The sequence below is a fragment of the Colias eurytheme genome, chromosome 6 (genome assembly GCF_061535395.1).
Source record: "Colias eurytheme isolate Ceu_HAF_F1 chromosome 6, ilColEury1 Martin Lab GWU primary, whole genome shotgun sequence".
In the NCBI taxonomy this organism is placed as follows: Eukaryota; Metazoa; Arthropoda; class Insecta; order Lepidoptera; family Pieridae; genus Colias; species Colias eurytheme.
In genome coordinates, this window is record NC_142985.1 from 2,693,019 (window position 1) to 2,715,679 (window position 22,661).

At 32.5% G+C, this 22,661-nt stretch overlaps 2 protein-coding genes across 2 annotated transcripts in view; one reads left to right on the plus strand and one right to left on the minus strand.

The window, feature by feature from the left end:
* LOC149907508 (protein scarlet-like) overlaps positions 1-2,471 on the plus strand; it is a 65,311-nt gene extending 62,840 nt beyond the window's left edge. The window contains exon 12 of the mRNA XM_090102501.1: positions 1,550-2,471. Coding sequence (XP_089958627.1) covers positions 1,550-1,938 — 389 coding nt within the window. The 3' untranslated portion in view covers positions 1,939-2,471. The remainder of the gene's footprint in view (positions 1-1,549) is intronic.
* LOC149907509 (protein brown-like) lies at positions 2,464-22,057 on the minus strand. The gene is made up of 12 exons (XM_090102505.1): positions 21,878-22,057; positions 18,908-19,034; positions 18,725-18,773; positions 18,372-18,552; positions 17,685-17,834; positions 17,078-17,316; positions 13,230-13,385; positions 12,564-12,669; positions 10,586-10,810; positions 6,171-6,306; positions 5,222-5,428; positions 2,464-2,647 (listed from the first exon to the last, which is right to left on the minus strand). The coding sequence occupies exons 1-12, from the start codon at positions 21,890-21,892 to the stop codon at positions 2,466-2,468; spliced, it is 1,773 nt and encodes a 590-aa protein (XP_089958631.1). The 5' UTR covers positions 21,893-22,057; the 3' UTR covers positions 2,464-2,465.
* Positions 22,058-22,661: the final 604 nt, after the last annotated feature.

Genomic DNA, 22,661 nt, shown 5'->3' on the forward strand with positions numbered 1-22,661 from the left:
AGTAGGTACAGTTGGCGCTGATTTTTTGATCGACTTGTTCAGTAAACTTACTTACCAATTTTTTCATTATAGGTACTGAAGTTAGCTGTCAGGTGTAAATTTTAATTTTTTTTATCACAAATTTATAACAGTAAAAAAATGCTTCTAAAAATTTTCATTTGTAATTTTTATTAATTTTCACGTGAAATTTTTGAATTATTTTTTTGAAGTGAAACTTCTTTATCGGGGTTGGAAAATAATTTAGTGTAACATTTTTTCGTTACGCGTGATATTTTTCTGTTACGCGCCATCTTTTTCTTATCCCTACCACGCGTGATTCGAAAGTTGTATTGTCGTGTATTTCTGGAAAGTTGCATATTATGGTAAATTATTTTTTGAAAAATAAGGTCATAAAGAAGTTTCACTTCTTACGTGTGTACACTAGTACACGCACACATTTTTTTTATGTCTATCAACTTAAGTGTAATACTATTTTGTCATCCATCGCACAGATAGCACTATTTACAAAAATCGTTTTAAATTGTGTAATTCTTATAAATTAAAAATCGATGTTTACCATTAATAAAATCGATTATAAAAAATCGACAATGGAAAAAAAAATCGATTAAAATAATAATCGATTATTTATTCACTTCTACGTCCTACATGTTTCTATAAGTATATTGTATGTAATATTTACTTAATATTTAATAATATATGAAGTATAATATTTATTTGTCTATTTGTATTCGTTTGTAGTTTTCATTTAACTGCATACGATTTTCGCCTAATAATTTATTTTCATATTAGCTTTCCGCCCGCGGCTTCGCCCGCGTTTTCATAAAAAACCCGTTCCCGTAGGATTTCCGGGATAAAACCTATCCTATGTCCTTTCTCGGGTATCAAAATATCTCTATACCGAATTTCATGCAAATTGGTTCAATAGTTAAGGCGTGATTGAGTAACAGACAAACAGACAGAGTTACTTTCGCATTTATAATATTAGTATGGATTTCTAAGCTTCGACATTTTAAAATCCATAAAATGCAATGAAAAAGTGCAAAAATTACAATATTAATGTCCGTGATACGGATCAATGTGTCGCTTTAAATGGTTTCCGCAATAAATCGTTTCTATTGTATTTATAATATCTGTATTTACATAAATACCATCCTTTATTATAAGGTCTTCAATAATATTTCCTACTATAGGTTAATTTTAGCTTCTTTTTATTTAATTATTATTTTAATAAATATGTTTTATATTCTTTCTGGTTTATCTATTTCACGACACTCTATGAGAAAAAGGGCTCTTTTAGGGCATTTTTTAAGGAATCATTGAATGAACTCGTCAAGGGAAAGGAAACTGAGATATTTTGTTCTTTTTTACTTCGGAAAGAGAATATGTATAGAATTTGCCTCAAATACCACCGTTCTGTTTACATTTACGTCAACACCCAACATTTATGTCACTCATTAAAGGAAAAATAGCAACTATTAGTATCAAGACCATCAAGACGTTGTATACCTATTCTTTATAATTCCACTAAATGATCAAAAACTTATTACAGGTTCATTCCTATCCGCCACGTTCGACAAACTGGAAACCGCCGCTCTCTTCGCGGTCCCTTTCGACCTGGTGGGCATCATGTTCTCCGGCATCTACCTCAACCTGACCAGCGTCAGCAAGTACCTGTCCTGGGTACATTACTTCTCCTGCTTCTACTATGGCACAGAATCAGTATCTATCCTACAATGGAACTCGATCACCGAAATAAAATGCGTTAACGTCCCTGGAATACCCTGTATCAAGACAGGCTCCGAGGTGTTGAAGCGATTCGGCTATTCCGAAGATCACTTTTGGAGAAACTGCGTGTGTTTGGGCATTATGTACCTCACTTGTCACATTATAGCCTTTATAATGGTCATCAGGAGGAGCAGAGGCACCCCCGTCTATTAAATATTATTTATTTTTGTATAAATTTTAATAATACGCGAACGGGTCAGTGAACAGTTTAACCAATTATGTATACAATTATTTATTATATTTGTAATTATTATACATAGTGAATAACATAAATAACATAATTATCGAATTAAAATTTAATCCGCGTCGTGCCTCAAAATATCTGGTAACTTTTTGCTTAAAAATTACGTTATGATTATTTTGAATTAAATAATTATGTTATTAACATTACAGACGCCAGTAATATAGTAGAATATGTACCTATAATTTAACTAACTGTTCGCACTGTAAATTCTAGTTAGAAATAATGACAATGCAACAAAATCATCTAAGTAATCCGATTTGTTAGTTCGTAGGCAAAATAAATATGGTTGAGGTTAGAAATAATTATTTTCCTTTTAACACTTATGTACAAAATGTGTCATAATTTCCATATCTATAAATAATTATACTCAATTTCTATGTGATTTTGTATACTGTATTTTATATTGTATTTATACTTTTATAAATAAAAAACTGTTTCAGTACGCGTAGCCTTTATTTTCTTCCCTTTTGAGTCCGTAAAAACCAATTAAACTCCATACAACTGTGACGAAAAGAAATCCCATATAATCTTCAAAAATGAAGTTTTCAGAATATCCATTTTCGACAAGCACAGCCATTCCATCTTTGTAACAAGTAGAGGTAGAGTTAGATGGACAATCTGGAAATAAAAACACACGTCAATTTTTCATCATGGATCGTATTTTTTTCTATACTAATATTATAAAGCTGAAGAGTTTCTTTGTTTGAACGCGCTTATCTCGGGAACTACTGATCCGATTTGAAAAATTCTTTCGGTGTTAGATAGCCCATTTATTGAGGAAGGTTATAGGCTATATATCATCTCTCTGACCAACAGAAGCGGAGCACTGCGGGTAAAACCGCGGAGTACCTACAGCTAGTAATTAATATGTACAAAGCAAACATTCTATGTAGTGTTTCCTATTACTACAAAATACACACTACTGACAACTCAATTTCGAGATCTGACCGCCCCCGAACCTGTCCGTTTAATCACTTTTTTAACGCGTACCTACATTACGGCCACATATTTCGGATTTAATTGACAATAACGTGATTTTTTACCGGATCTGTGACTTGAACTCGGGAGATTTAATCTGCAGTTCAGTATAAAAGACCTCCACAAATGAAAGAGCCAAAATGTACGTTCTTTTTTATCAAGTTAAAAAGGAATCGTAAATAAACCTAACATGAGGATAAATAAATAAGTATTTATATTAACAATATATTTAACAAAGTATATTTTATTCAGCATAAAACAATGAATTTGCATATAGATGTTAATTACACGGTAAGGTGTAGGATGTGGGCATATAATAGATTTTACGTCGTATAGGTAAAGTGGATGGTTTATTCTCTGTCTGTCCTACTATTTACTTTGATCAAGGAAATGTCTTAGTAATTATAGAACTCAAGGGTGTATCATTGTTTATACATATAATAGTACTTAGTTATTACTAGATTGTTAGTAACATTAAATACCTATATTTCTTACAGCCTCTAATCAAATCCATATTAAGGTATATAATATTGTAATACTGTGGTATAGCTATGAGAGATTTTAAGCACATGTACATATTATGTAGATGGTTTACATTTTTTAAGTCTCTATATTACTTATATGAAACAGATGAGACTATAGTGGAAATTAACCAAACTTTTATACTTATATACCTACATCATGCCTAAAACAATAAATAAATTTAAGCAACTCTCATACAAGGACAAATAAACAAAAAACACAACTGCAAAGGAATTTAAGCTATGGTATTTGTTACTAGCTACTGACTTATTTGTCTAGCCTACATACATCTCAATCTGATACATTACGAAGCTACAATAAATACAATGAACTCAAAAACATGCGTTCAAGTCCACCATAAAAACTTGTGCTAACTAAAAAAAGCATTGCGTAACAATTGTGAAACAATTTAATTCTACCCTCAAGTTCATTGAACTGTTATTCATGAATCATAGCCCTGTTTTTATTGTTGACTAAAACAAATATCCATTCATATAAGACGGCATTCCATTGCCAGCTTCTAATAAAATTAATGTGATGCTGATTACCCTATCTATTTTATTTGTATACTTTATAGGTAAAAATATGCGGGACTTTGTTTTCAAGTCATCATTTACAATTTAAAAACAATGGAAAATTTTCTATGGAAAGAAAAAATGCACCTAACACATATAAACAGAGGAATAGAAAGCTAGGAATAGCTCATAGTTGAGCATCATCTTATCACAAAAATGTAAAATTACAGTATGAAGAAAGTATTTGAACGAATATATTAAAAAAATAATCCTGGACAAACTATCATTTAACGACTAGATATAGTTTTTTGCATAGTTAAGTAAATTTATTTCTTGTACCCACAAAAAACAGGCATCAATCAAGTCTTCAACATTTAAATTAGAACCTAATTATGCATTACTTAAAATCAACGACACAAACATTCAGAATATGTAATTACCGAAAACAAACATGCATTTATCTATTTATCGTCACGTAATACCATGTACATTTTACACAATAAAAGAGTGAACAAAAAACGAACTGAGCTATCAAGTCCAAGGTAACGTCCGGAACTTTATTTTACATCTATTTTTACCAAGACAATCAGCAAAAAAAAGGCACTGTGGTAACAAAATTATAGCCCATGAGAACCGGTTCTAACCTCACATTCTCAGCCCAATTTAATAGCTTCCACAAATATCATTATCTATCCATCTATTCTGACGACAGCCTTGTGTGGGCTTTTATTTTATATTGTTAGAACTAACTATCTTAAAATGCATCTATTTAGTGATATTATGTCAAATTGTAGGCGCGTATTTTATCGTCTATAATTTATCGAGTGTGATCGATATTATTTATTGAGGAAAACTTCATTGGTGGCTGTTTGGATATAATTTATGGGTTATGATTATGCGTTTATAATATTTGATAAGAGCATTTGCTATGAATTTGTCTATTTAAATTAGAAAATATATGCAAGTTGTAGGTATTATTTTGTCTTTTGTAGTAAATGAATTGTATCTTATAAGTACAGTATTTAATAAAATGGAAAATAAAACGACAAGTTCTAGTCTTATATTCATAGTTCAGAAGAAATAGTTCAAGAAAACCCCGCATATAACATATATTTTGAATAATATCTTCTAGTAACTTATTTAACCTAGTTACGAAGAAATGGAATAATAAGCTTACCAATTTCGTCAATTTGCCGCCAATAAATATTGCTAATGGCGTCCATACCATAGTAGAAATGCGAGAAATACTTCAAAGGATACAGCCAGATAGGTAGCGATGATAAGCGAAGAAAAGCTCCCGACATTATGAATAGCGGCAGGTCAGCGCAAGGCATGACGTCACCCATTACTCCAGTAGAAATGAATAGAGCTCCCATACCAAGACCTAGAACATTCTCTATCAAAATAGCAAATACATATTTTGCAATAAAAACAACTTATACCTACATTTTTGAAGAATTGAAAAAAAAATAATCATTCGGCGTTATTAGAACCCACGTCCTTAATTTTACTGCCCCCCCCTTAATTTTAATAGCCTTTTAAGGCATCGTCACATTTAATTCGATGGTCGCACCTAAGTGATCGAATTTCTTCTACTCTTTTGGTAAAAATAAAATAGCAAATAGAAGAGTTTTAATCTGATATGATGAATACGAAGAGGTCTCAGATTCAAGTCAACTATTTTTATAAGAGGTGGGTCCAGTTATTTTAATTACAAACTAAAATAATCAATTTTCGACGAACTTTAATTAACCTGCAGACATAATTGAAATAAAATTGGAAGTTCATAAGAAACATGCGCAAAAACATTGAGTACCTACGTAATGCAGCTATTAATTTTGTTGCGGCTAAACTAAAAATATTTTACTAGTTTTCTTTTAAATACCTAAATAATTTAGTCAATTGAAATAAAATTGGAAGTTCATAAGAAACATGCGCAAAAACATTGAGTACCTACGTAATGCAGCTCTCATTATTTTGTTGCGGCGAAACTAAAAATATTTTACTAATTTTCTTTTAAACATTTAGTCAATCTACACAATGGTATTTCTTTACTGATATTTTTTTGTTTTTCAAAGTTTTCTTTCGAGTAATATAATATTAGATTTTCAATACATTTTACTTACCATATGCAGTCGAAGCTATTGCCGTTATAATAAGAGCAGCAGCGAATTTGACAGCTGTCAAAATGTGATCCGGCAGCTCGATAGCGAGTGTGGCTATTATGACGTAAGCAACGGGCCACACTAGGCATCGAGGCATCTGTGAAATAAGTAATATTTAGCATTTTATATAAATATCTTCTTAATATATATAAATCTCGTGTCACAATGTTTGTCCTCAATGGACTCCTAAACCACTTAACCGATTATAATAAAATTCGCACACCATGTGCAGTTCGATCCAACTTGAGAATCACGGGCGAAGCCGGGGCTGACCGCTACTCGCTAGTATATTAATATATTCATTTAGAGCTTTGATGGTAAATGAAAGAAGCTGAGGTAAACCTACGAGTCAATTAAAATACATATAATGAAAATGGATTGAGCGTTTTCGATTGTAAAAATATGTTTTCTTTTTACATTTTGGACTTTATGCTAGTTTCTTCATCGTCTTTGTGCATATAGGTAAATTGTTAACGAAATAGTTGAAATGAAATATTAATTTTATTAATTTAAATAGGAAATTCATGTATTTAATAATTTAATACACAATAATTTAATTCAGTTTCAAAACCTAAAACTAATCGAATGACTTCAAACATGCTTCCTTTTACAACCGCCAGTAAACAGTAGACTAGAATGTAAATAATTGACTGTACAATTCTGTTCAAAATACACAGAAGTGTTTTTAAGATGCCACTTACACTACCGTACTAATAAATTGCCTTGCTAATGGTCACGGAAGTAACTATACCAGACTCTGACTTATCTAATATCGAAGTATTTAGTAGGCAGAATGAGAAACATTACCAGTATTCCATTTAACCTACTAATATTATAAATGCGAAAGTTTGTATGTTTGTTTATTGCTCCTTCACGCAAAAACTGCTGAGCTGATATTCATGAAATTTTATTTTTGGATTGGATAGTTTTTATAACGAATAATTTTAAACGGGGTTTTCTCTGAATACGCCAGCGAAGCTGCGGGCGAAAAGCTGGTTAAAATATAATTTAAATTCTATTAATTGTAATATTATATTGAATATCTATAATTTATAAACATACTTCAATAGATATACAAACATTTGATATTAGGTAAGCTACTAGGTACCTAATAGTAATGATCAGAGGCGGCTCGCCCTAAGGAGCGCTGGTGCAGTGAACTCCCATAAATAATTATAATAAAATCATACTCCTTAATTTCATTATTAATATTAATTATTACTATTTAAAATCAATCGTAATCGTAAAAATCTACTGTCAATACCAATGAATATATCCATCATTCCATACACTTGAATAATACTGTACCTATTTATACAGTAACGCGCGAAGGGGAGCGCTCACGATTGCGATCCAATGAAAAAATATTTAGTACATACGAAATCCAATAGGAGTGAAAGAGATGGTTTGCCAGTGCCCTGAGCGCGTGAAACAGAAGATTTTCTATGGAAAGATAGCAAAATTCGGTGCGCCGCTCCCGCAAACGTTGCCGGTTCGTTTTTACCGCCGCGTGCGACATTGCCACTATTTATATTATAAACAAACACTCGACTCTCGAGTCAACTTCAATGCACGCGCGCGAATGCAAATTCGGGAATTTTCTAATTAAAATCATAAGATACGTGTGTTGAAATAGTCTGTAGTTATCAGTATTACTTGTGAGTGTGAAAATGAACAATTATAATGTGGCGTTCATTAAAAAGTGTGTTAAAACGTTACAAATTCGGCTTGAATTGAAAGCAGGGACTGCCACGGCCTGAACTTGACCTTACGCAAAAATGTACGACAAAAACGAAAACATATACCTACGCGTGTGTTTAAATCCGAACAATATTATGTGAAAACACCGTGGTTGTATGGTTGTGATGAAAGCAACAACAGACATTTACGAATGTCTTGTCGCTTTAAGTTATAGATATTTTTGCACACCAAAAAGAAAGACGTAAGTATGTATTTCCTTTATAAGTAATTTTTTTGATAAATGTACTGCTTTACACCATGTATTTTCAGTGTTTTATTTCAAGTGAACACCCATAAAATTTTGTCACGAGCCGCCTCTGGTAATGATCTCTTAATTTTCATCTACTAAAAACTTTAGTTTGTTTTTATCGGCTGTAACGCTCACGCGAAAACCAAATCAAGATGGCAACGAAATGACAGGCCAATTAAACCAAATCTATTTGATCAGAATAGATGTTGAGTCACATATTTCGATTCAGTTTTTTGTTGGAAAGAGACAATACCTGACAATGCCTATATGAATAAGAGACAATACCTATATGAATAAGAGACAATACCTATATGTATATGCATACCTTTATGATCTGTACCTATATAGGTAGGTAGATATTAGTTAAAGTAGCTGTGCCTTCCATACAAATCCACGCTCATACACTTTCATCCTCGATTTCTGCTTTAAAGGTCAATGTTTTAAAAAGAAATAGGTTATGTTTGACACTAGGTCTTCAATTATGTTATCATTCAAATTTAATCGAAATCGGTCATGTGGTTTATTTAGCTTTGAAAGTCAGACATACAGACAGACTTTCATATTTATAATATTAGCAGGGATTATAAAGATATAGGATTAAAAGCCTCAAGTTTAAAGTTCAAGTAAATATACTGCGTATCTACAATTTATCAAGTTGCAATGAAAATGCATATTCAAGTACATTGCATCGCGGGGAGCCGTCATTTCATATGATAAATGATACGTGTCAAACCAATATTGCTAGCGTGAATACTTGATGTAGCAAATCATGATGAGAAAGTCTAGCAAAAACATTGTAATGCAATAATTACATGCAATTTAATTATAGATTTTAATTTTATGATAAGTAATATGAAGAATAGTTTATTTTTAACTAGCTTACCGCCCACGGCTTCGCCCGCTTTGTCTAAAACCTAATAAATTATATACTAAAACCTTCCACTTGAATCACTCTATCTATTAAAAAAAACCGCATCAAAATCCGTTGCGTAGTTTTAAAGATTTAAGCCTTAGATTTAAGCATACAAAGGGACATAGGGACAGAGAAAGCGACTTTGTTTGATACTATGTAGTGATTTCAGTATAGTCTAGATACAGTTGCTTTTAATAAGAATCCAAAATCAAATTAAAAATGATATAATTTGAACATAACTAGCGTTACCGCATTTCTTAATAAATTATTGTAATCAAGTGTAAAAGTGACAGATTTGAGTCCAAGAGATAAATTCGTTTCAATTATTGATACAGCGTGTCCTAAAAATATAGTCTATTTAAAAATTGAATATTAATAATATAAAAAACTCATACCCAATAGACTGAGTCATTGTTTATTAATTTATTGATTATTTAATAATTTACAAAACAAATAGACATTTTAATTTCCGTAAAATTGATGGTTCTGAGTCGAGATGCAAAAAATTATAGAGACAAATGTAACTTCAGTTCTATCTATCTAAACTTATTTATAGTAGTAAAATAATTGTATTTACTGGTTACTGTTCTGTAGGCGTGTTATTTTATGAACATGCTGTATAGTAAATAACAATGTGGGTTGACAAGTGACAAGCGTAGGTAAGCTACTAACTAATCCGCACCTGCTGTTCAAATAAAAAAATTACTTAGTAGATGCTATGAGCCGAAATACTGTGTATTCAATCAATATTTTTTGTTATACAACTTTTCTAACTGTGCTTTGTTTTGTCAAGATATATTATATTAATTAATATGTAATAATTTTTTGTCTGCATTCTATAAAAAAATGGAGTTGTAATAAGTACCAATTTGAATGGACCACTCATGACTCAACAGTGGCTCAACTGAATTAGGTATATGGTCTTCGTTTTTTGGATAGTTCGTGGTAAGAAATAGTAGAATAAGTACCTAGTAGATGATAATATTATGGTTTTTTTAATCATTATTGTCATTTGGAAACATTCATAAATTCACGCGGCATTTAGTGGAACCCACGGTGTTTCTATTTTACTAATAAGCTGGCTTGTTTATGTAAAACCGTTATTCGATTATTAAATGATAAGACTAGTATACACCGTAGTGTTAGTTATTTAATAATTGAGTTATAATAATTTATGCAATATTACTTTAACTAACTATTCGTTTAAAATACTTTACGAATAGAAATAAAAAAAAACTCCTTATCTTTTGTAAAGTTATTGTAATTAAAGAATACCTACTAGCAAATCTTTATTTTTTTCAGGACAATTTGCACACACAATTATTTTTTCAAGCTACTTCAATTTTTGTCAAAGAATCAACGAAAACGATACAAAGAACGGTACACCCGTATGATGTCCGTGCACATTATGCCTAGCCTAGAGAAATCATCATTGATATTTTACTGATTAAAAAAGTATTATACAATACTCACCAACGTCAAAAACCGGCACACATAGAACGCCGAAGTGCTATACACCCCCACCTCCCTCTTGAACAGCACGAGGTCAAACTCAAACGCATATAACGCTACATAAGACAAACTGAAAGAGACCTCCGAAGACATGAGCCAAAGGAACCCTCTCATGTCTTGGACCCCGCGCTGCGTTTGCCCGGATATACCAACATAACATGTGCCTATTATTATCGAGGATATCAGCTGAAAAGGAATACATAATATACAGGGTGTCCCAGTATCGGTATACTAAGCGCGAAGGGACTTGTAGTCCTGCATACACTGATCACGTTAAAAATAGTTAAAAAAATTCCAGACGAAGTTTTTTTTCAAATAGATGAATTCTTAAAACTCTATATGTACACCCCTAAAAAGCAACCCGCCCAACTTTGCCAACCGCACGTGAGGTATCGTTAAAGATTATATGAAAACTCATAGACAAAATGCTCACATTAGAGTAGCGGTATATGCCGACTGTGTGAAGCTAGAGAAGAAAACATGAATTTTCAGGAAAAAATTAGCAAAAAATTTTTGACGTAATTATGCTGTTTAAGTATTTTTTACGTACTCAGCGTATGCAAAACTATAACCTCCTTTGAGCTTAGTATACCAACAGTGGGACACCCTGTATATCGATACATACACAAAAAAGAGCCGAGCATACGTGTCAGAAGTGAAACTTCTGAATGGTAATACTTAAAAGCTAGCTAACGGAAAATTATATCACCCTGAAAGCTTTAAAAGCATATCGAGTTAAACGCATTTTTATTCAACTCTGGCGGCATGCTAGTAAAATATACAGTAACCTAAACAGTAATACAGTTTATTATTGCGATTAACTCTCTATTAAGACGTATCTATTGATATATCAAACAGCCTTTTCTGAAAAACCTATTGATGTTTTTTATGCATTTTTACGTGGGTCATGTCTGTGGGTCTCTATAAATAACACAAAAATACTAATCTTGTGATCGTATAATATAATATTATGCAAATTTGTCTAACATATTTTTTAGCTGACTCATGTAAGAGTCATTAAAATGAAAAGGAATTTCGACCACCGAACGATCCTAGTTTTGTAAACTACATTTTTTTACATTATTATTTTTATGAATTTTATGCAATAAATAAAAATCCTTACATACTTTATGTTCAAACCGATTTTAATGAGTTCTTGTAAGCAATTCAATAGACAAATCCACTTAGCATTCAATATAATAATTGCTATACGTTATCATAAAAAATAGACATTTAAAATTCCATAGAACCAATAAATGTCGCTACCGGTTAGTGGGAACTAATCAGTCTGATGTAGTTTTTCAATATACTTCACACGGTTTACATAAATTGACAAGTCTTCGTTTGTAAGAAAAAGATATAAAAAAGTAATATTTTCATATCTAGTCTAGGTGAAAATATGTATTTTTATTTCCTCTCTTTATCTCAGCTTGGTCCACCGTCAACAAAAAAGTTTATCAAAATATATTCAAATAGGTTAAAAAATGAAGCTTTATAATAAAAACGTGTACTTTTCAGTACATACATTCGTAGTTATAACTGTTATCTACTATATTAAAATAAGTCGGGTTTTCCTTCCAGACGCCATAACTCCAACGCACGAACTGATTTCCACGGTTTTGCATTCGTTGGAAAGGTCTCGGGCTCCGTGAGGTTTATATGTGGGTTTATAGCAAAGAAAAGGTGTCTTTGGTGGCGAAACGGAGTTCGCCGGGTTTTTTTTTTTTATATAAGAGGAGGCAACAGAGCAGACGCGTCACCTGATGTTAAGTGTACTGCGTCGCCCATAGGCACAAGCAATGCCGGGGACATTGTTAGTGCGTTGCCGGCCTTTAAGGTAGGAGTACGCTCTTTTCTTGAAGGTCCCTAAGTCGTAACCGTTCATTAACCGGTTTGCTAGTATTTCATACAATTCAATATAAAATTTTAAATTACCCACCGTACAAATAAACAGCTGAAACACATAGTTTTTCATTTCTCTCTTTAAAGATAGAGAAGACCTCCAAATCATTAATTGCACTTGTTTAAACCAATTCCTTTGGCATCTAAAATAAATAAAAAAACATTATTGATATTATTTATTTCTTTTAAACCTAATTATATTGTATTTAATTTCCGGCCGAGTTTTTTATTACATTTGCTAGAAGGCTATAAAAGTAACGGAAAATATACGATAGTATTTGTTGCTAAGCGTAGGTATTAATAGGTTTCTTATAATGGTATTTCTGAAAAAATGTGCCTAGGAAACGCATATATGTATAATGTATGTACACAATAAGTATGTAGCCTACATATTTCATTTTTCTTCTAATCCGTAAGTTTGTATCGCATTCATTTTTAAAGGTCTGAATGGATTTGGATTAAATTTAGTACAAATATAGAGAAGATTTGAGCTTTAATTTATTGACTTTTTGCCCTGTCAATCAAGCCAAATGAATAAAAAAAAATTACATAATACATATTGTACATTACATATTATAATAAATCTCACAAATTTGTATTATTTTTATTTTTTGCTATTTAAATAAAAAAACTACATATTACACATTTCAGTAACGACAAATCGTACACGACATTATATCGTGCCGACACAATGTAAACTCACGTGTGTATCTGCGGCAGTGTCGGTGAACCGGTTGTACCGAAAGCCGAAGGGTCTCGGTTATTTTCCATAATTTCTTTGATACACCTGTTGGTATTCGATACGGCTCTAATGTAAAACTCCGCCGGGTTAAAATTAACTGGACATCTGAGGTTTACCCTGGAATGTGCAATAAATTGTTATTTATTCGCTAATAAATAATATAGGTCATAATGAAAAAATCGAGCGTAAAATACAGCATTTACCGTATAAAAAATTAAACTTTGTATTCGTAATCAAAACTGTAGATTTAATTATTTTTAAAAGAATACTTGAGGCGAAGCCAATATCATAGTTTTTAGGATTTTTGTCTTTTTGTCTAAATGTATGTCCGGGCTAAACTCAAAAAGTAATGCATAGATTCAATTCAAATTTTGCATGAATATTACTAACAGGTCGGGTCAACACAAAGGCTATATTCTATAATATTATCATGCTAAGACCGATAGGAGCGTAGCAATGCGGGTAAAACAGCGCGGCACAGCTAGTACTAATTAAACCGTCAGTATGGATTCCGTCACGGACGATCGGCTGGTGATCTTCTAGTATATTTAACACATCGTTGGGCGGAGGCGATAGAGAGCAAGGGTGAAGCATTGGCGGTCAGTTTGGACATAGCGAAAGCCTTTGATCGGGTCTGGCACAAAGCGCTTCTTTCGAAGCTTTCTTCCTATGGGCTTCCCGAGAAATTTTGCCGATGGGTCGCCAGTTTTCTCGCTGAGCGTAGTATGAAAGTCGTGGTCGACGGTTCATGCTCCGAACCTAAGCTCGTGAATGCTGGTGTACCACAAGGCTGCGTTCTGTCTCCCACACTGTTTCTTCTGCATATCAATGATTTGCTGCGCGTTAGCAGCATTCATTGCTATGCAGATGACAGTACGTGTGATGCAGTTTATGCCGGCCGAAGCAATATCTCTCGGGATCGCGTCATTGAGTGCCGGAACGATCTTGTGTCCGAAATCGAAACTTCCTTAGATGAAGTCTCGAATTGGGGTCGAATTAACCTGGTCCAATTTAACCCCAATAAGACACAAGTCTGCGCATTTACCGCTAAGAAGAATCCCTTTATCGCGACTCCCATTTTTCAAAGTACTCCCCTTAAACCCACAGCCAGTATCGGAATTCTTGGTCTCGAAATCACGAGTGATGTGCAGTTCTCTTGTCATCTGGAAGGAAAAGCTAAGTTAGCTTCCCAGAAATTAGGTGTACTCTGTAGAGCGGGGCAGTATTTCACTCCGAGCCATCGCCTTAACCTTTATAAGGCGCAAGTCAGGCCGCATATGGAATACTGCTCCCATCTCTGGGCCGGTGCACCTCAACAGTATCTCCTTCCATTTGACCGAATCCAACGGAGAGCTGTGCGCCTCGTTGGCGAGCCAAGTCTAACCGATCGGCTTGATTCTTTAGCACTGCGTAGAGAAGTCGCCTCATTATGCGTCTTCTACCGCATTTATCATGGGGAGTGCTCTGAAGAACTGTTTGGAACACTGCCTGCGGCTGAATTCCACCACCGTACAGCACGTCACAAGCTCAAATTCCATCCATACCATCTGGACAGCTGGCGATCAACAACAGTTCGCTTTAAAAGAAGCTTTTTGCCTCGTGCTACGGAAATTTGGAATCTGCTCCCGCGGGCAGTGTTTCCAATGAGATACGATTTGGGGACCTTCAAGAAAAGAGCGTACACTTACCTTAAAGGCCGGCAACACACTCGCCATACCCCTGGTATTGTGGGTGCAAGTGGGCGACGATGTTCACTTAACATCAGGTGACCCGTCTGCTCGTTTGCCTGCTATTAACATAAAAAAAAAAAAAAAAAAAAAAAAAAAAAAACATGCAAACACTCAAAATTCAAAATTCAAAAAGAGAAAAAATTTAAAACCTGTAATTGACTTCCTTTTCCCATTTGCATGCACTTTAAATAAATAAATATAGATAATAAACATAAACAAGTATGTATAATCAATACAAATTATTCAAAACTTATTTATTATGCATTCTGAAAAGAATTCGGCGCTAGAATAAATTTAACAAAGCAGGATTTTTGTTGTTGTTTAAAGGTCAATATGTAAACAATATTTAAATTATAATGGTATTAACAATAGCATTTAGCAGATTCTACATATTTTCTTCTTCATCAAATGGATTTTTTTGTAAATGTCTATGTACTTAATTCGTATGTTCGTACATAGGTACCTCACATGAAATTTTTTTAAAAATGTTCGGACTACGAAAATAATTGTTTTTATTTATTTTTAGTATAAAGTTAAAAAATAAACTCTACCTACTATATATATAAATATAAAAGATAAATACCAAATATTAAATTTATAACGAAACGGTTTCATAGCCACACACACACACACACACAAATTGATAGTAATCTAAATTTTATACCATTTATGGCCGACAGGATTTTTCAAATCGGACCAGTAGTTCCGCAGATTACCGCGTTCAAACAAAAAAACTCTTCAGCTTTATAATGTTAGTATAGATAAGAAAGATGAAAGTACCTATATACGTATATAATAATAATAGTAGATATATTTTTATTAATAACTAGCGGTCCGTCCCGGCTTCGCCCGTGGTACATATTTACGTTTTCACTACATAAAAACCATCCTCGTACTTCAAGGAATATAATAAAAAAAGAATTATCGAAATCGGTTCAGCCGTTCTCGAGTTATGCGCTTACCAACACATTTTGCGATTCATTTTTATATATAAAGAAGATAAGATAATTACAACATTAGCTCGGTAGCATATTGCAATAAAAAATGTTTATAACTTGTTTTGTTTCCGCTCACGAGCGTTTCCGCCAAAATATCATTTTTATTAATATTCTCTATTAAAAATTGAAATATAGCACCTTATTTTGATATTAAAATTCACGTTTTCTATAGCGGCACCTTTAGTTTCTAATTAAACATTTCCTTCATATATTTATTTGTCACATTAAAACTTCTTTATCATTCAATCAAAAGTGGAATCAAATTATTATCGCGACACGGCCGGTTGCAGAGCTTTACCGACTATCAGTGCGTACGTCAGTCGCGCTTGTCATATGTATGGAAACGTGTGCGTATGGTCGGTCTAGCTATGAACGGTTTTATGAATTTCCATACATATGACAAGCGCGACTGACGTACGCACTGATGGTCGGTGAAGCTCTGCAACCGGCCTTATTTTTACTATTATCTGTTTGTTATTATTTTGAACAAGGTATGCTTGATACATGCTTGATACACTTTATATACCTTTGTCACACAACCTATAAATATTGCTATAATAAACCAATCAACATAATATATTTCAGCAAAAGCGTATCTAATATGAAAAGAAGACGTTTAACATTCGTTTAACCAAAATAAACTAGCAGATATGTATTTAAAAACTGTGTATAGGTCGGGTCATGTAAAAAGAACGCTGACGGTTAAGCTGCGCATTGGCGATTTATTGGTCTATTTGGTGTTATGAGGTGGTACATATAAGAATAACAAATATGTAGTTGCGAAGCCACAACTCGAGAGCCTACTTCAACAATAAAATAAGCAGCAAATAACTTTCGTGCTAAACTCGATACATGCCAAAACACACCCCATAACTTTCATCCAGCGTTCTTTTTACATGATTCGCGTTATACCTAAATCGTCCTCGTGGTCGAATTTTTTCTATTCTCTAGAAATTTATTTAAACTCTGCTATAATGAATTCTCATTTACAATGTATCTTACACAACAATACAAATTGTACTAGAGAAGTCATTTAACAATATAAATGCGACAAAAACGTAAAAATTATACCAAAAATTACCTCTCAAATTGTTCCTTACACTCCCGCTGTGTTCCATGAAACACCAATTTTCCCTCCGACATCAAACACACAGAATTAAACTCTTTGAAGAGATCAGAAGATGGCTGATGTACAGAACATATGACTATTTTCCCGCCCTTTGAGAGTTTTTTTAAAACGCCAATTACTAGTAAAGCATTGTAACTATCCAGACCTGTGGTTGGCTCGTCGCATATCAAAACAAGAGGACTTGATAGTAACTGAAAAAAATACAACTGTACTAAATCTTGACAAACTTTAAACTATCAATTTTAATAATACTTTTTCAAAAATAAATCCGTCAATTCAATAGAAACAATGAACATTTATTATTTTAATGAAAAATGAAATGAAAAGCGTCGAATAATTTTAAATGAATTCAAATGAAATTCTAAAAAAAAAACAGAATTATAACTTTGTATGAGTCAATGTCTATGGTGGAAGTATAATCTATGTCAATGATAAAAAAAAACTTATAATAAAATTCAAAGACTTAAAAATTGGATTAAATCGAATAAAAAAACTATAATAATAAATACTTAATTTATTAACATTTTAATTCATAATATTTTTCATTCGTTATACTTACAGATGTTGCCAGAGACAATAATCTTCTTTCACCACCAGATAACGTACAAATTGGATTATTTTCAAGTGCCTTCAATTTCAATTCTTGGATTAAGGATTTTAGTATATTTCTATTCTGTATTTTTTTAACACTGCCTAATTTCATTTCTGTCTGAAACAACAACATATATTCGTGAAATAATTAATTAAAATTTTTATTTTAAAACTGTTTCTATTTCCAGGCATAACGTTAATGCAAATAAAAAAAAAACATTTTCAAAAAAGGAATATTGCACATGATTTGTTCGAAAGAGGCCAAGAGAAAAGATGTGCGATGATTTAAATACATAATTATATTCTGAACTTTACAGTTTTACGGATCGCGAGATTTGTGTGTAATAGCTTTTTTAGTTTTTTACATAAATTAAGAAGTATATCGACGATCCATCTTTTAATAAGGGTTGATTTTTCAATCCTTGGTTAAAACTTATTCTTCGAATCAAGATTTAAACAACCATTTCAGAAATATTTTCTAACTGCCCGTCTTTTGATATTTTACAGAACATTTGTATATTACATAGGTATTTGTGTAATCTTTGAAGGGATAAGTTTTAACCAAGGATTGAAAAATTGGCACTAATACAAACTATTATCAACTTCTTCCATCTATTTCCAATTAGCGTCAATTTTTAACGGACATTCGACTCACCATAAAAACTAAATGCTCGTAGACCGTCAAGCTATCCATAAAGACATCAAACTGCGGGACCATTTCAACGACACCTCGCTGCATTTTGGTGACATTGACATTGTTGATATTAATTGTACCAGACGACGGTAGATTACATTTGCCTGCTATGGAAACTAAAAGGGTTGTTTTGCCGGCACCACTGAAATATGTGAGTTTTTAATGTTTATCATAAACCTAGTATTTTGTAAGAAATTTGTACACTATACCTATAACTACACTGCAATAAGTCCTGAGCCATAAATAATTAGAAGAGAATTATGCATTAGTTGTGCATTAGACAAAGCTTAGACACGATATACTATTTTGTTTACCTTGGTCCAATTACGGCTGTGAATTCACCAGTTTTAAAACATGCTGAAACTAAACATATTAAATAAAGATAAGGCAAATTCCTATATAAATAAATATATAAATCGATCTTCAATTATATTTTTCTTATCCTTTATAATATTTCAATAGAAGTGTATTGTTTAAAAACAAATAAATTTAAATACCATCATTCAATATAACCGTTTTGTGTTTATATGGTGTCCGTCTCCACCAAGACTTTTCTTCGGGTGTCCAGACATGATAATTGTTCACTTTTATTACAACATCACTTTCATGTATTACGTCATTTAGCTTTAAAACAAAAAAAATTGAATTAATAAAATTCGAAATTTGAATAAGTTCTTTTCCGCGCCATTATTAAACCATTAATCAAAACAGAAGCAAACAACATGCAAACACAGTGTAGCTATTCTTTTAACACTCACACCATTCACTGGGTTTTCTTATTGGCTCTTAATATTAATTCTACACATAAACATTATAATTATGCGTGCGGAAACAGTTCTTATCCAAATCTTGTGCTATCAGATTTAATTCGCCACGAAATTGTCGGAAAACAAGGGCCAAATTTGAATTGTTTATTGTTAATTTAGCAAACATCCAGCTATTACCTAGTACCTTTTATATTCATATATTTTTTGTATACTAGGCCTGAATTTCTTCAAACGTTTTTCGTTTTCGAGATCTTCCTTACCCTCAAATCACTCTTGATCACAACATTGTTGTTCAGATACTATACCTACCTACTTACTCCAGAAACATTTCTAAAAAACGAAATAAAAACAACATAGCTTAACTCATCGGGCCTTACACACATTTTAAGTTAGGCAGTCTCAGGCTCTATAAAGTTAATTGCCCAAATCTTTAACCATTAAACTATTATTTGTTAAAATATATCATTCCCTTTATGGTCAGTAAAATTGTACGTATCAATCAATCTCAATTGATGAGTCTTTGAATGTTTTATGAATAGATTTTTTAGTGTTTATGGCCATATCAAATGATAAGTTTTTGTTGGCCTGTCGAGTAATGAGCAGATAATAAAGGGGCTTATACACATTATTTTTATACTAAGATATTTATTATGGACCCTTTGAACGTAGTGTAAGGTTTTGAATATATAAAACACTAGCGGTCCGCCCCGGCTTCGCCCGTGGAACATATTTACGTTTTCTCTACATAAGAACCATCCTCGTACTTCAAGGAATATAATAGAAAAGAATTATCGCAATCGGTTCAGCCGTTCACACGTGATGCCGTGACAACGCGAAACGGGTGCAGACCCGCCGCCTTTTTATAGCTCCCGCCGCGAAGCGCGTCGAACGCGGCAACTGATACACGAAAATAATCCTTATGGCATGATTCTGTATTCACGCGCGATGACTTATAGCGTATTTCATGTATAACTTTGGTGTTTCTAAACCGATTTACATGATTCTTTTACTATAACCTGCCCAGGAGTATGAAGAATAATTGTGCCAAATTTGGTTAAAATCCGTCGTGTAGTTTCTGTTTCTATAGCGAATATACAGACAGACAGACAGACAGACAGACAGACAGACAAAAATTTTACTGATTGCATTTTTGGCATCAGTAGCGATCCCTTATCACCCCTTCATAGTTTTTTTTTAAATATATTTCATGTACAGAATTGGCCTCTCTACAGATTTATTATAAGTATAGATTATGTATTCTATGGTTATTTATGTACCTATTCTTGAATAATTTTATTAAATATACACATTCAGTTTGACATTCATATGATTCGATTAAAAAAAAATAAGATTCGAAATTGAAGCAGTATTTGTAATATAATCTCACTTGCTGAAAATAATCATTAACGGCGCATTCCCATCAAACGAGCGAATGCTCATTCTAACCCAACTATGTCAAATCCTTATTTGGATAAACAGGCGTAGAGCATCCTTCGATATTTCTAGTGCGTTCGAAAATATTCTCTGCAATGTTCTAATACTGAACGACACTGAATACGACTTTTCGCCTATACTAAACTAGCTTTCCGATTGCGGCTTCGCTCGCTTTGTCTAAAACCTAATTAATTATATACTAAAACCTTCCACGCATCGAAATCCGTTTTAAGCATACAAAGGGACATTGGGACAGAGAAAGCGACTTTGTTTTATACTATGTAGTGAAGATCACGAAAGAATGTTCTTGCTCTATGTTCGTTTGATGTACATGCACCGTTATATTTTAACTACATATTTGATGTTGTACAACATCCTTTAAGCAATTTAAAGTTGACACGTAATACAGTACTTAGAAATTACCTACTCTTGTGAATTAACTAAAAAACTAAATTGAAATGTCCATCAAAAAATCTTTATAGGCTAATTATAACGATAAATAAAAAATGTTTTTGATCCGCGTGTGGAATTCAAAGGCTTGATACATTTAAACTTATAGACCTCCTGTATGTATGACCATGTAGTTTTTTATGTAGTTAGATAAATAGAAGTATGAAAATTTGAATAAAATAAGAAAATACGCTTTTTCTGACTATTGTTAAGTAATCACCTGACCGTTACGAGATATATAATTAGATGTAAATTAATAAAAATAATAAGGCAACTAATAATAATAATATTTGTATACTAAAGAAGTTAAATATGTTTACAGCATTTGTAGAAGCTGCCTAAGTTCACAGTAACGCAATTAAAGATAGTAAAATTATATTAGCTCAGACGATAACACTGCATATTTCACAAATACAGTGTAAACATCTATGATTAATATAGGTATACAGCTCAAAATGTTTGTTTTTTTTTCTATTTTTATTATACTAAGTACTGTATAGGTATAACCTTTAAGAGGTCCCCTATAGCGCGTAAAGTTGTTTTCACAGCACAGAAAAGTCATCAGACGCTTGAAGAAAACGCTTTTCCTGCTTTCTTTTTAGCCACTCATATTTAAATACAAACAAAACTATACACTTTACTATGCAGTAACAGGTCTAAAGCGAAATATCCTAGAAAACTTTTGAAAATTAGTTTTTCCCGCTTTTGTATCATAACTCACAATGTTTCACTGTTCAAATATATTAAAATTATAGTTTTCCACAAACATACACACAATTACACATTATAAACACACACATAAATAAACAAATTTACCTTATTCAGTTCCATATCGACACACACAAACGACAAATTGAAAAGAAATTAAACAAATTAAAATGAAATCCAACTAACTTTTTGTCGCGTGCCATTTACGTGATTCAAGCACAGACTGCATTATCAGACACATAATTATAACTGATAACACTTGATAAACATCTCCCTGTACTGACGAGATGAGACTGGTTTAAATCTTGAGTTATTTATTATCTACTGAGTGTTATAAACAAATTCTTTGTCTGTCAACTAGGAGCACTTTATTCTGTGTCTTGGTAAGATTTTATGAATACTGTTATGGACTGTTACTGAGGCAAAACTGTTAATATGGACTTATAAAGAAATATTGTGAGGATTACATTCCTAATGTATATGAATGATCAACTAATTACACAAGTTACGAGGAAAAATTCCGCGGCACATTATAAAAAAATATAGGACTTCATGATGCATATACTGTACTCAATTACTCAATTGTACATGATCCACTATTTAAAAAGTAAACATAATGGTGAATTTTTTATATTTATATCTAAATTATAACGGAAGAAACGAAAGGCAAACCGCTTCTCATACTTATGGTCCTGATGGTCCAGTTCAAGTAGATCCTTATTGAACCACCTAATGTTCAACTAAATCCATAGACCATTGGTCAGTAGTTTATTAGCAAATTGGCAATTTGTAATAATTACATTACAAACCCCATTACCATTTACAAAAATATGCTTTTAATAGAACCATTAAGATAACATAACTTAAAAAGATAAAACATTACTTAATTCAA

Excerpts from the sequence above, each read along its gene's own strand:
- LOC149907509 (XM_090102505.1), bottom strand. Across the intron at positions 13,386-17,077 it reads TGTAAGGAACAATTTGAGAG|GGTAAACCTCAGATGTCCAG; the intron begins GTAATTTTTGGT and ends TGCACATTCCAG. Across the intron at positions 10,811-12,563 it reads TTCAGCTGTTTATTTGTACG|CTGATATCCTCGATAATAAT; the intron begins GTGGGTAATTTA and ends ATTCCTTTTCAG.